Source organism: Nerophis lumbriciformis, linkage group LG14, assembly GCF_033978685.3.
Source record: "Nerophis lumbriciformis linkage group LG14, RoL_Nlum_v2.1, whole genome shotgun sequence".
In the NCBI taxonomy this organism is placed as follows: Eukaryota; Metazoa; Chordata; class Actinopteri; order Syngnathiformes; family Syngnathidae; genus Nerophis; species Nerophis lumbriciformis.
Window position 1 is genome coordinate 19311387 of NC_084561.2, and position 14713 is coordinate 19326099.

The following is a 14713-nucleotide window of genomic DNA, read 5'->3' on the forward strand; positions in this document are numbered from 1 at the left end:
ATTTGCTCTAAAGACCACATTACCTCCTCTGCGAAACTAGACTTACTGATTATTTTAAAATGTATTTGACAATAACCTACTGAGGTGTTTTAGACATCTTAGGTGTATCTCCTATAAATGAGTAGAGCAAGGGTGCCGGAAGTTGTCAGACCCGTCAGCGATCCTGTCCTGTCTCCCCGTAATGTTTGTCTGCTCTTGAACGGGATTGTGCTGAAAATCTCAATTTCCCCTTGGGGATTAATAAAGTATTTCTGATTCTAAAATTCAAGCAAATATTTTCATTACAGTGTATCTTTTCAATTAGGGATGATTGATCAGTATCAGACAATTTTCATGGTAAAGGTACAGGATTGCCAATCCCCCCTGACTGACAATATTGATTTTGAGTCCACCGGCTGACAAGCAGCTAGCAGCTAATTATGTGCCTCCATACACAGTGTGTGGCCGCTTCCTAAAGGTAATAATAATCACCGCCATTACAGCAAATAAACTGTTTTTCTTAGTATATTAAGTATCATTATCAAGTACCGTATTTTCCGCACTATAAGGCGCACCGGACTATAAGGCGCACCTTCAATGAATGTCCTATTTTAAAACGTTGTTCATATATAAGGCGCACAGCATTATAAGGCGCATAGAATAGACACTACAGTAGAGGCTGGGGTTACGTTATGCATCCATTAGATGGAGCTGCGCTAAAGGGAATGTCAACAAAACAAATAGTGAATGTACTGACACTTCTACTTGCTGCTCTCTGTTCAACAACCCACTGTTCGAGTTTGTCCTCCAACTGTAGCCATCTCGCTTTGTTCCCTTGGAAACTCTGCTTAGTCTTCTTTACTTGGAACAGGTCATCATGTTGCTTCCTCCACTTCCGCACCATTGATTCGTTAATGTTAAATTCTCTCGCTGCTGCTCTATTCCTGTGTTCTACTGCGTGACTGATCACCTTGAGTTTAAACTCTGCGTCGTAAGCGTGTCTCTTAATAGGAGCCATTTTTGGGTCTTTACATAAAGTTTAGGTCTCGCAACTACGGTAAGCAGCCGCCAACTTAATTTTCCCCTGAAGAAGAAGAAGTTCTTCTTCTACGGTAATCAGCCGCCGACTTCATTTTCCCCCGTAGAAGAAGAAGTGCTTCTTCTTCTACGGTAAGCAGCCGTATCAGGGGGAAAATTAAGTCGGTGTAGTTACCGTAGTTCCGAGACCTGTTGTGGCTCAATATTGGTCCATATATAAGGCTCACCGGATTATAAGGCGCACTGCACTGTCAGCTTTTGAGGAAATTGGAGGTTTTTAGGTGTGCCTTATAGTGCGGAAAATACGGTACTCATTGGCGTACGAGGCTAAACAGGCATGCTAATAGCTAAGCTAACAGCTAAAACGGCCTGAAACACCAACAAATAAGTGCTTAGTAAAGTTTAAGAAGTGTTGATAGAAGCACAGCAGAGAGTAAGCAGTTATTAACAGGACATTAACAAGTAGATTAATAAAAGTCTAGAGAGAGAATAATATAACATTTACATTTCTGTTTGAGAAGTATTGAGGGTAATCCCTCTTAGTGCCCCATGTTGCGCTCTTATTGTTTTTGTTCCGGTCTAATAGTTGACTGTAATATTCTTTTTTACATGTTCGTAGTATGCGAATTAGCTTGTTTTTATACTTTTTGTACATATTTTCTACCTCTGTAGTTCTTTGTGCTGTAAACATTCTATCTAATGTATTATTCTTGTTACAAGCATTTTTTAATCCTTTTGTCGATGGTTGATTTATATTTTTCTGCTTTCTACTGATATGCTTCAACATCATTTTCATTGTACACATTGTCCCAATTTTGCATTTTTAGCTAATTTTTGAAGGCAGTCATACTCTTCTCTGTGCATAGTCTTCGAAATTTATTTTTGTCATCCGTGTTCCTCTTCTTGTAGTTTCTATCATATATTATGAAAACTAGCAGCTGATCATTAATATCGATTATATGTAGACCAATTGTAGTGTTATTATCAAAATCATTGGTAAAAATATTATCAAGAAATGTGGCACAGTGTACTGTGATTCTGCTTGGCTTTGTGATTTTAGAATATAAACTCAGACTATACATTGTATCAATGAAGTCATCATCATGTGTAGCAGATAGCAGTTTTGTTTAGTTGTTGTGTACTATTGACTTTGTTTTGCTCAAACATTTGTATGTAGTAAAAGAGAATAGGGAACTAGTTTAAATATTGTGTTGATATTGTTAAATTGTCAATAGCACTCACAATAAGTAAATAGAACAAATTACAGTTAATTAATACATGTGATCTGTATATGTATTGGTATCAGACGATTTCACTCAGGGACAATCAGTATCAGAATCAGCAGCATAAATCCCTGATCAGAACATCCCTAATATCAATGTATTCTAGGATTAAAAAAGGAATAGTACTTGGCCAGAATCCAGGTTCTTTTGCCAGGCTCTGGATGCTTTTTGTCAGATCCTGCAGGCTTGACGATCTCTGCTTTGCAACCCGAGACAATAACGTCTGTGCGTCCACCAAGACACGAGAAATTCTGTAGGAGAAAATAAACGGGAGAATAAATACTTGTACACAGTTATACCTTAACTATAATTAACTTCCCAACTACAGTAGGCATTGGCCGGTTTGAATGGCGGTCCATGGCATTGCTCAAAACCGCCGTAGACCGTGTCCCAATGATGGTCAGAAGCCTTTTTCAATATTTTTTTGAACATGGCGCTAACGCAGATTGGCACGGTAGTACCAGACGCTTCAGGTTGTGGGCTGCAGCGTAATATAATACGACACCTTCCCTATGGAGGGTTAAATGGGACAAAATTAAACTAATGATTTAATTGTAAAATAATTATCTAAATGTGTCACTAAAAATTACAATTTGAACTAAATAATAAAATGTATTATTAATGTGTCATGAAATTATATAATGTAAAACCATATTCAATCATCTTATTTATCTATTTCATGGTTTACTAAAATCAATAACACAATTATTATTTAAACCATTAAATTATTTAATAAATCATGAAATATAACACATTCAATGGCACATATTTGTATTAATTTCCAATTATTTGATTTACTTCTTTCATGATTTCATTAAATCAACAATAAAATAAAATTATGAAAAAGTTAAATGTATTTTACATTAAATAAATCAATGCCAAATTTAATAACAAATTATTTTATTTCCATCCATTTTCTACCGCTTGTCCCTTTCGGGATAGCGGGGGTGCTGGAGCCTATCTCAGCTGCATTTGGGCGGAAGGTCGGAAGGTGGGGTACACCCTGGACAAGTCGCCACCTCATCGCAGGGCCAACACAGATAGACAGACAACATTCACACTCACATTTACCCACTAGGGCCAATTTAGTGTTGCCAACCAACCTATCCCCAAGTGCATGTCTTTGGAGTACCGGAGGGAACCCACGCAGTCACGGGGAGAACATGCAAACTCCACACAGAACAATCCCGAGTCCGTTATTGAACTCAGAACCTTCGTATTGTGAGGCACACGCACCTATGCCACCGTGCTGCCCTTATTTCATTTAAATTTAAATCAATTATTGACACATTTACATAAATATTTTAAGTATTTATCTGTTTAATTTTGTTCCATTCAACATATCACATTTATTGATTTAATTCCAATCATAATTAAACCAATAACACATTTAAGAAATTATTTAAAGATGTATTTATTTTTGTCCCCAGGCACATAGCTCTGAATGACTTATGATTATTAAGGGGACAAGACCCCTAAAGAACTGCACTTTATTTATCATTATTTAGAAATAACTGACTTATTTTTGTTATCAATACCTATGTTCACTTTCATCATGTTTTATTAGAATGTGTACATATCAAATTGACTCCTCAAATGAAAAGTAATTTTTTTCGTCTTTTCAATAAAGACATTTAAAAAAAACAGTTCAGGGCTATAATTATAATACCATAACGTGATATTTTTGCCTAAAATGATCATACTGCCGGAGCCTCAAAACGATCCATGCCTAGTCTCAACTGTTCACTTGAGTCTACATTTTGCAAAAAATCGTAAGATTAAAATTTAAAAATTAAGCACAGATGTTCAAACTGATCATTAATGCCATTGAATAAGGCTGACCATCAACGCATGTTTTGTGTTTGTTAAATGTCAATGTTTGGGGAACACTTATAGATTTAAGTGGCGACGCATGCAGTGTCAACCACTCTGTCCAGGTTTGAACTTTCCGTCAACCTACATGGCTTTGTCAAAGTTGCCAGCTTGACCTGGAGTCTCTCCTAGCGTCAGTTGGCTCAAGCAGGGATTATGGATGTTGCAGATCATACCTTGAATCCAGGGCAAGGTGCCTGCTGATGGCAAAGCTTTGTTTGGAAAGTGACCTAAAAAAAAAAAAAAATAATTATACAAGGCAATATTGGCCAAAAAAAGAGGTAATGACGTAATAATACTTACACTGTCCCTGTTTGTAAGGACGATTTGAATCACGAACAGCAACGAGGATGACAAAGAGAAAGAGGGGCCAGATGATCTCGATGATCAGTTGAATCTGAATGGGGGACAGAACGTGTGTGTATGTTCAATGATACTACCTGCAGTAGTATTGAGAGCCACAACCCCAGCACCTTAACATGGCAACCAACTGTATTTGTATCAAAATTCAGGAGTAAACAACAAAAGCAGACGGGCACAAACATCCTAACGCCTCCCAACAAACATGATCCAAAACCAATAACACACACAGTAAATGCCATAAAATTAGGGATAAAAAATTAATCGGTCACTGATCAATAATCGGGCGATTTTTTCCCAAAACATATGTGATTGCCATTGGTGACTATTGCTTTATAACGTTGATCACAAACCCTCTGGCTGAGACCGTGTCTATTTTCAAGTATCACTGGAGGACAAGGCTATAAACATGTTCCAAACCGAGAGCAAGCAGAAGCAGGCAGGCTAATAGCTAAGCCAGCTAGAAACAACGGCAAAACCAAGTGCTTAGTAAAGTTTAAAAAGTGTGGCTGAAACCACGTTACCACAGAAAGTAATCAGTTATTAACAAGTAATTAACAAGTAGATTAATAAGTCAGTACTGACTGATTAATAAATCTCACGACCTGTGAGAGGGCGAATCAATCCATAAATTGGTGGCATCGACAATAAGGATACTGTCAGTATATGATTGATACTAAAATGATTACCGTATTTTTCGGAGTATAAGTCGCTCCGGAGTATAAGTCGCACCGGCCGAAAATGCATAATAAAGAAGGGAAAAAACATATATAAGTCGCACTGGAGTATAAGTCGCATTTTTTGGGGAAATTTATTTGATAAAACCCAACACCAAGAATAGACATTTGAAAGACAATTTAAAATAAATAAAGAATAGTGAACAACAGGCTGAATAAGTGTACGTTATATGAGGCATAAATAACCAACTGAGAACGTGCCTGGTATGTTAACGCAGGGGCGCCGAAAAGCGGGGGTAAAGGAGACGGATTTTAGGGGCCCATGATGGAGGGGGGCCCAGAGAGGCCCCTAATGATGATGAAATTATAATACAGAAAAAATAATGACACTGTGTTGGGGGCCCTGTAAAGATTCTTTTCATGGGGCCCAAAATCCCTAGCGGCGCCCCTGTGTTAACGTAACATATTATGGTAAGAGTCATTCAAATAACTATAACATATAGAACATGCTATACGTTTACCAAACAATCTGTCACTCCTAATCGCTAAATCCCATGAAATCTTATACGTCACTCTAGACTCTTACGTGAATGAGCTAAATAATATTATTTGATATTTTACGGTAATGTGTTAATAATTTCACACATAAGTCGCTCCTGAGTATAAGTCGCACCCCCGGCCAAACTATGAAAAAAACTGCGACTTATAGTCCGAAAAATACGGTAGAGAACATGCAAACTCAGATTTAAAGAGTAATAAATAGTACTTTTATTTAATTTATTTTATTCAGTTATGATGTACTGTTGAATTTGTTTTGGTCAAACAATTGTATGCAATAAAAAAGAAAAGTGAACTAGTTTAAATATTGTGCTGATATTGTTAAACAGTCAACAGAACTCACTATAAATACATTTAAAAAAATGTGTTAATAGACGTGATTTGTATTTGTATCGGCCGACTTCACTCACGGTCGATCAGTAATTGTCGATCACAATTGTCAGCATACATCCCTGATCAAAACATCCCTACATAAAACAATTGCAATGGGGAAAACGCTGCAATATTATGAATGCTGCCAGATCAAAAACCAATGCAAAAGAAAATGTTGCAAATGCCATAAAGTCACAAAAAAAACTCCATGAGATAAATGCTGTAAGTTCTCAGAACAAAATAGATTTTTTTTAAGCTATGAGGGGAACGATACTTGAGGGATATCCGTCTTTAAAGACCTGAGTGGGGATGCCTTGAAGAAAGTTGGCTGACTGTTAAAGAGGCAGAATGAAAGAGTAAATTTTCCTTAAAGCGGACCTATTATTCACAACCAACTTTTCTTACCTATATTGGTACCTGTTCGTGTGTATTTGGGATCTGCAAAACTCCCAAAAATATGAAATCAAACTATGGAGACATGGTGGAGATATTTAGGAAACTACAGATCCGGCCCGCCAGCGTCCAAAATCCGGCCCGCGAGAAGTCCAAAGTAAAAAATATATATCCATCCATTCATTTTATACCGCTTATTCCCTTTGGGGTCGCGGGAGGTGCTGGAGCCTATCTCATATTTTTTTTAAATTTTTTCTTTTTTCTTTATCTGTCATTTCAAATCCATTTTCTACCGCTTGTTACTCTCGCTGTCTCCGAGCCACTCAGGCAAATCATATTGTGTAAAAATGCATTTTCCCATCGATAACGTGACATTATCGCGCTCGGAATATATATATATATATATATATATATCGCGCGATAATGTCACGTTATTATAAATCACTCGTCCATAATATTTTACAAATACATTACAGGAAAATAACTAACAGTGTTTAGCTGCCGCGTTTTTATTTTGACTTTACATGCTACAGGATGTGCGTACAAGACCAGAAGCTGTGTTGCTTCGTACCGGAAATAGTTTTTAAAACATTTTTTAAGGAAAGTTGAAATACAGGAATTTCTCGAGAAAAACAAAATCAAGTGAAAAATCAAATCAAGTTTTAATCAAGTGATTGTTGATCAACCATCTCCTCGACATCCTTTTAAAAGCTAGAACGCATTATATCCACACAAAAACAGCAGAATCTGGGAGGTTTGTAACTTTAGTTGGGGTGACGGTGGACAAGGGCAAGCGTTTCCCAGGATGCTTGTCGTCTTTACAGTTTACATTTTGATTGTGTTATCATGCATCTTTAATGTTTTTTTTACTGACAAGGTTTATAGTGTATGTTTTTAAGTGGTACACAATTACCCTATTGCTTCTTTTGGTAGTTATGTGACAGCCATGAATGGTTAGTGCACTGCATCCTATTCATATCAATGTGGCCTCCAGTATTGTTTATATTCCATAAGATATATGTAGGGGGATAATTCTAGACCAAGGCTATTCAACTTGCAGCCCAGGGGCCAAATCCATGATACCATACCAGCTCCTGAGTTCAGTTCTATTTAGAGAGACAAACATTTTGGCTATAAATTCCTATAAACACTAGAGTGGTCGTGTTGTTTAGAGGAACTTTGACCACAGTAAACACAACGGCTGATCTTTGCATTGACATTTTAACCTTACTCATAATGTTCCTCAAGATTCTATTTAAGGTGCTCCCTTTTTCATCACTAGCGCTATTCAACTGGTACATGCGAGTTCAGTTCAAAGAATGTGTGACAGGTTCACAATTCTGTAGCCCATTCTAAAAAGCACTAGAGTGCTTTCATAAATAATATATTTGATTATTTTTTTGCAGAAGGCCCTTAAAAACTTCACAGTGCTACTGTAACTCTGACAAAATAAACAGACCAAAATCATGGCTCCTGGAGAGAACGCTAGTCCTTTACCATGAATTGATTTACGTGGACCCCGACTTAAACAAGTTGAAAAACTTATTCGGGTGTTACTATTTAGTGGTCAATTGTATGAAATATGTACTGTACTGTGCAATCTACGAATAAAAGCCTCAATCAATCCTTCAGAATAGGCAAATAAAATGAATAGTGAAGGAAGAAGTCTGGCCCCCTTTCTGGAAATGTGGCCCCCAAAACAACTAAGGTCAATAGCCCTGTTCTAGACTAATTTGGAGTTCTTAATTGCTGACATTCACATTGCGAGCCGGATGCATGTTAATTTTCATATGGTCCCGGAGGCCGGACGAAATACCTCCAAGGACTGGGAGTTTTCATCCAACCCTTTTCTACCGCTTGTCCCTATCGGTGTCGCGGGGGGTGCTGGAGCCTATCTCAGCAGCATTCGGGCGGAAAGCAGGGTACACCCTGGACAAGTAGTCACCTCATCGCAGGGTTTGACACCTGTAATTTATGTTCTGCGCATTTGCCACTACCGTACTTTGTGCAGTAAAATGGCTGTCGTGCTGTGAATCAACAATCATTCATTTTGTGAAGACAACAAAATAAAAACAACAGTACCTTGTTTCTCCTGCGGAAGGTGATGTTCTTCCACAGCAGGAGGACAAGCTGACGAAAAAAAGCCATTCCTCTCAACCGCTACTTAACCATGCGGCATACAGCTGCAAACACAACAACACATTGTGAGAAATGTTCATCCTTACCTAGATCATATTGCATATTTCATTCAAATTCAATACTGCAACCACAACTACAGCCCGTGATAATAGTGGGAAATAATACATTACATATTCCAAACTGTTTACATTTCATTTTTAAGACTAATAATACATATTTCTCACTTTGACTCATCTGATTTTTAATTAAAAAATCCTGAAATTGAATAGTAATGGAATCAATTTAAATCTTTACCCCTATGGAAGTAGAATTGTCTCACATAAACTTATATATATCAATATGATATTAATACATATGCATATATTAATAAATATACAAATACAAACACAAATGTGATATACAAATAAATAATTTGTATAAATAAACGCGTATTTGTAAATATATTTTTGACATTTGAAAGTATATAAAAATACAATTTATAAATATAAAAATGTGCCATACAAATAAAACAAGAATTTGTATAAATAAACGTGTATTTGTAAATATGTTTTTGAGATTTTAATATAAATATACTTGATTTTGTATTTGTATTTGAATTGAATTTGCATATGTGGATCGCGTTTTTGCTTGTGTCGATGAGACATTCCTACCACAAACCAGATGCACAAATAAATGTGACCTACACACTCCCCTGAACAACCAGCAGAGGGCACTGCAGTCAGAGCGGTCTGGGTCACAGAGCATTATATGCAAAATGCCCGGAGTTCTCCGCACAAAAACAATCCATGTCTTTACAGAGAGAATGCACAACGGGCCTGAGCTTGCTAACGTTAGCTTTGTATTAGCTAATGCTAATTTATCCAGTTAATCTGAAAGACTGTGCTAGTTGCCTATTTTATTGTATCAATGCCGTTTAATGACCTTGTCCCGATGTAGATACTGATCTATTATCAGTGCAATGTGTGTCAAATCATCGTCATATATCAATTATCATATGACCCTCCTTAGTGTGCCTCTGATTGGCTCGCCAGTGTCTGACCATGTCTGTGACTGAGACCGCTCTGGTTGTAGTGCCCTCTGCTGGTTGTTCAGGGGAGTGTGTAGGTCACATTTATTTGTGCATCTGGTTTGTGGGAGGAATGTCTCATCGACACAAACGCAAAAAAGCGATCCACATATGCAAATTCAATACAAATACAAATACAAAATCAAGCATATTTATATTCAAATCTCAAAAATATATTTACAAATACACGTTTATTTATACAAATTCTTGATTTATTTGTATGCCACATTTTTATAATTATAAATTTTATTTGTATATATTTTCAAATCTCAAAAATATATTTACAAATACGCAATTATCTATACAAATTATTTATTTATTTGTATATCACATTTGTATTTGTATACTGTATTTTTCGGACTATAAGTCGCAGTTTTTTTCATAGTTTGGCCGGGGGTGCGATTTATACTCAGGAGCGACTTATGTGTGAAATTATTAACACATTACCGTAAAATATCAAATAATATTATTTAGCTCATTCACGTAAGAGACTAGACGTATAAGATTTCATGGGATTTAGCGATTAGGAGTGACAGATTGTTTGGTAAACATATAGCATGTTCTATATGTTATAGTTATTTGAATGACTCTTACCATAATAGGTTACGTTAACATACCAGGCACGTTCTCAGTTGGTTATTTATGCGTCATATAACGTACACTTATTCAGCCTGTTGTTCACTATTCTTGATTTATTTTAAATTGCCTTTCAAATGTCTATTCTTGGTGTTGGGTTTTATCAAATAAATTACCCCCAAAAATGCGACTTATATGTGTGTTTTTCCTTCTTTTTTATGCATTTTGGGCCGGTGCGACTTATACTCCGGAGCGACTTATACTCCGGAAAATACAGTATTTATTAATATACGCATTTATATATCCCCTCACCTCCCAGGGGGTGAAGGTGATGGGTCAAATGCAGAGAATAATTTCGCCACACCTAGTGTGCCTAGTGTGACAATCATTGGTACTTTAACTTTATATATTAATATCATATTGATATATATTAGTTGATGTGAGACAATTCTACTTACATATACCCCAGCTATGTTGTAATCAAACTACACGTTTGAGTATATGTTATTTAAGATAAGGTAGCTTTATGAGGACACTGGGATCTGCTCAGGACTTACAATCCTTAGTTCTTCCTGAATGTAATCCTCTTGATCCCTGCAGACTTGGATTTTGCTGTGAGCTTCTTCAAACTAAATAAACTACTGTAGAAAATAGAGGAATGGGTGGATTGTGCTACAGTATGCTAATTAATAACCGGACATAAGGGTTTGCATCAGATCAAAGCAATGACGAGGGTGTTGACAAGCACATCGTAAGTTGTTAATTACAACTAAATAAGTGGTGACGACATTATGTTGGAGTTAATGGATCAGTTGTTTTGTTTTAGAGTTAAAATGCAAAAAGTCAGAGGTCAGTTCTTCTCTGTTGTTTTTCAAAGGACCCCAACAGCCAGTAAATATCACATGAATACACCGAGCTACTCATAGAATACACACACTTCCTGTACAGCATGATAACAACTATACACGCGACAACCTTGTTCACCAGAGAGCTGAATAAATGTTAATCATTACCTTTGAAGATTAGAGCGGTCATTCGCGGGGTTTCAAGCATTTTTAAAGCTCTTTTACCCGGAAGTGTCCAAATCAACGTGCTGTTTGTAGCTACAAGACAAGAGCCTTAAGCCCTGCCCCTAGATGACGTTGATTGGTCAAACCGGTTGCATACCCGGAAGTTGTTACAGAAGCCGGGTAAGAAATATAGAACACTATTGCAGTTTTGCACGGCGACAGTCTGTAGGTCAGTGTTTTTCAACCACTGTGCCGTGATATACAGTCTGGTGTGCCGTGGGAGATTATGTAATTCCACCTAATTGGGTTAAAAATATGTTTTGCAAACCATCCATCTTCTTCCGCTTATCCGAGGTCGGGTCGCGGGGGCAGCAGCCTAAGTAGGGAAGCCCAGACTTTCCTCTCCCTAGTAGTTATAATCCGCAAATGTGCCATTGTTGAGTGTCTGTGCTGTCTAGCCCAGTGTTTTTCAACCTTTTTTGAGCCAAGGCACATTTTTTGCGTTGAAAAAATCCGGAGGCACACCCCCAGCAGAAATCATTAAAAAACGAAACTGAGTTGACAGTAAAAAGTCGTTCTCGTAATTGTTCGATATGACTTTAAAGCATAACCAAGCATGCATCAATATAGCTCGTGTCTCAAAGTAGGTGTACTGTCACCACCTGTCACATCACGCCGTGACTTATTTTGAGTTTTTTGCTGTTTTCCTGTGTGTAGTGTTTTACTTCTTGTCCTGCGCTCCTATTTTGGTGGCTTTTTCTCTTTTTTTTGGTATTTTCCTGTAGCAGTTTCATGTCTTCCTTTGAGCGATATTTCCCGCATCTACTTTGTTTTAGCAATCAAGAATATTTCAGTTGTTTTTATCCTTCTTAGTGGGGACATTGTTGATTGTGGACGCCGTCTTTGCTCCACAGTAAGTCTTTTGGGGCGGTATAGCTCGGTTGGTAGAGTGGCCGTGCCAGCAACTTGAGGGTTCCAGGTTCGATCCCCGCTTCCGCCATCCTAGTCACTGCCGTGTCCTTGGGCAAGACACTTTACCCACTTGCTCCCAGTGCCACCCACACTGGTTTTAATGTAACTTAGATATTGGGTTTCACTATGTAAAGCGCTTTGAGTCACTAGAGAAAAGCGCTATATAAATATAATTCACTTCACTTTGCTGTCATCCAGCATTCTGTTTTTGTTTACTTTGTAGCCAGTTCAGTTTTAGTTTTGTTCTACAGAGCCTTCCCTAACCTTCAATGCCCTTTCTTAGGGGCACTCACCTTTTGTTTATTTTCGGTTTAAGCATTAGATACCTTTTTACCTGCACACTGCCTCTAGCTGTTGTCTGCATATTGTGATCACGACAAACCATCGTCGTTCCCGACATCTACGAAGCAATTAGCTACCTGCTGCCACCTACTGATATGGAAGAATATTACACAGTTACTCTGCCGAGCTCCAGACAGTACAGACACTCAACAACGGCATATTATTTGCGGAATATAATTACTGGTTTGCAAAAAAATATTTGTAACCCATTTAGGGGAAATTACATAATCTCCCACGGTACACCAGACTGTATGCCGCGGCACAGTGGTTGAAAAACACTGGTCTAGAGCTCGGCAGAGTAACTATGTTATACTCTTTCATATTAGTAGGTGGCAGAAGGTAGCTACTTGCTTTGTAGATGTTTCGGGAACAAGTCGTGTGAGATGACGATGGTTTGTCGTGATCACAATATGCAGACGACAGCGGAAGGCAGCGTGAAGGTAAAAAGGTATGTAACGCTTAAACCAAAAATAAACAAAAGGCGAGTGCCGCTAAGAAAAGGCATTGAAACTTAGGGATGGCTATGCAAAACGAAACTAAAACTGAACTGGCGGCAAAGTAAACAAAAACAGAATGCTGGACAACAGCAAAGACTTACAGCGTGGAGCAGACGGCGTCCACATAGTACATCCGTACATGACATGACAATCATCAATGTCCCCACAAACTTAAATATTCTTGATTGCAAAAACAAAGCAAGTGCGGGGAATAGCGTTCAAGGAAGAAATGAAATTGCAACAGGAAAATACCAACAAAAGAGGAAAAGCCACCAAAATAGGAGCGCAAGACAAAAACTAAAATACTACACAAAGGAAAACACCAAAAACCTCAAAATAAGTCACGGCGTGATGTGACAGGTCGTGACAGTTCACCTACTTTGAGACAAGAGCTATAGTGATGCATGCTTGGTTATGGTTTAAATTTATATCCAACACTTGCGAGAACAACTTTTTGATCGTCAATATCGGCTGCCGAGTTTCATTTTTCAATGATTTCTGCTAGTGGTGTGCCTCGGGATTTTTTCAATGAATAAAATGTGCCTTTGCTGAGAAAAGGTTGAAAAACACTGCTGTAGGTTATGGAGGCAAATGTGTGTCTTCAATACAAAAGCTTTTTTTGGATACTGATTTTTGCGATTGTGTTTTGTGAACTAATTTTTTTTTTTTACATAAAATGTTGTTGCCAATTGATTTTAATAAAAAAAAAATGGAACTATTTGTCTTTTTATAATTAAATTGTGTTTGTCAGGTTCAAACACTGATGGATGACATCTATTAAACAGACAAGAAGCAAGGAATCATGCAGAGACAGAGTTAAATTTTGCTCAATGAGGAGAGACGTTTTGGGCTGTACTCTAGTTACGAAAACAACCTAAGCTCTAAAGTCCAGCCCACGTGCTCCTGTATTTATTTGGGAGGTTCATGGTTACATCACTGAGGCTGCTGCTGAAGGAGGGGGGGGGGGGGGGTAATTTTAGCAGCCCCAGTTAGACACAATATATGATTATTCAGAAATGCAAATGTGCTGACACTCGTGATATCACCCTGTCTCTGCTTTGTCTGCGTCACAGTACTCGATGTTCAGTTTTGGCAGTCAACAGGCCGGTTCTGGACACAAACACTGATACGAGACGACTCGCTTTGCACAGATAGAAAAGTACAACTTCAGCACAATTGATAATAACTATAGCAACGGCCTTTAAGCATAAGAGTTGTGTGATAACTTACACATAATTATTCTAACATTTCCCTCCTGTTTATCACAACTTCCCCATTATCTTCTTATCCCTAATAACTTCTTGCGATTTTCAGTTAATAGTTCATTTCCATAGGACCAAGTTATGTTTACACTCAAGAGTTCAACATCATTTTCTCCACCAGGGTCTGGAAACAGATCAGGAACACCGTCCAGGTAGGTATCCTCGTCATCAGATTCATCTTTCTTGTCGTCCGCCAGTTCTATCATCTGCTGAGCTAATCGCTGTGGTAATTAGACGGTTAAGCAGAGAACACAGACAGGGAATACAACAACATCCACACAACTTCAGTATTGCTGCAAACACAGCCATATACTAGA

At 37.8% G+C, this 14713-nt stretch overlaps 1 protein-coding gene across 4 annotated transcripts in view; it reads right to left on the reverse strand.

Moving 5' to 3' along the window:
• Positions 1-11430, reverse strand: part of abca7 (ATP-binding cassette, sub-family A (ABC1), member 7) — a 104214-nt gene extending 92784 nt beyond the window's left edge. For all 4 annotated transcript variants that reach the window (XM_061975903.2, XM_072914645.1, XM_072914647.1 and 1 more), the window contains exons 1-5: positions 11327-11430; positions 8615-8715; positions 4476-4569; positions 4261-4402; positions 2427-2551 (exon numbers count right to left, since the gene is read on the reverse strand). In XM_061975903.2, the coding sequence (XP_061831887.2) occupies positions 2427-2551; positions 4261-4402; positions 4476-4569; positions 8615-8680 (427 nt within the window). In that variant the 5' untranslated portion in view covers positions 8681-8715; positions 11327-11430. The remainder of the gene's footprint in view (positions 1-2426; positions 2552-4260; positions 4403-4475; positions 4570-8614; positions 8716-11326) is intronic.
• Positions 11431-14713: the final 3283 nt, after the last annotated feature.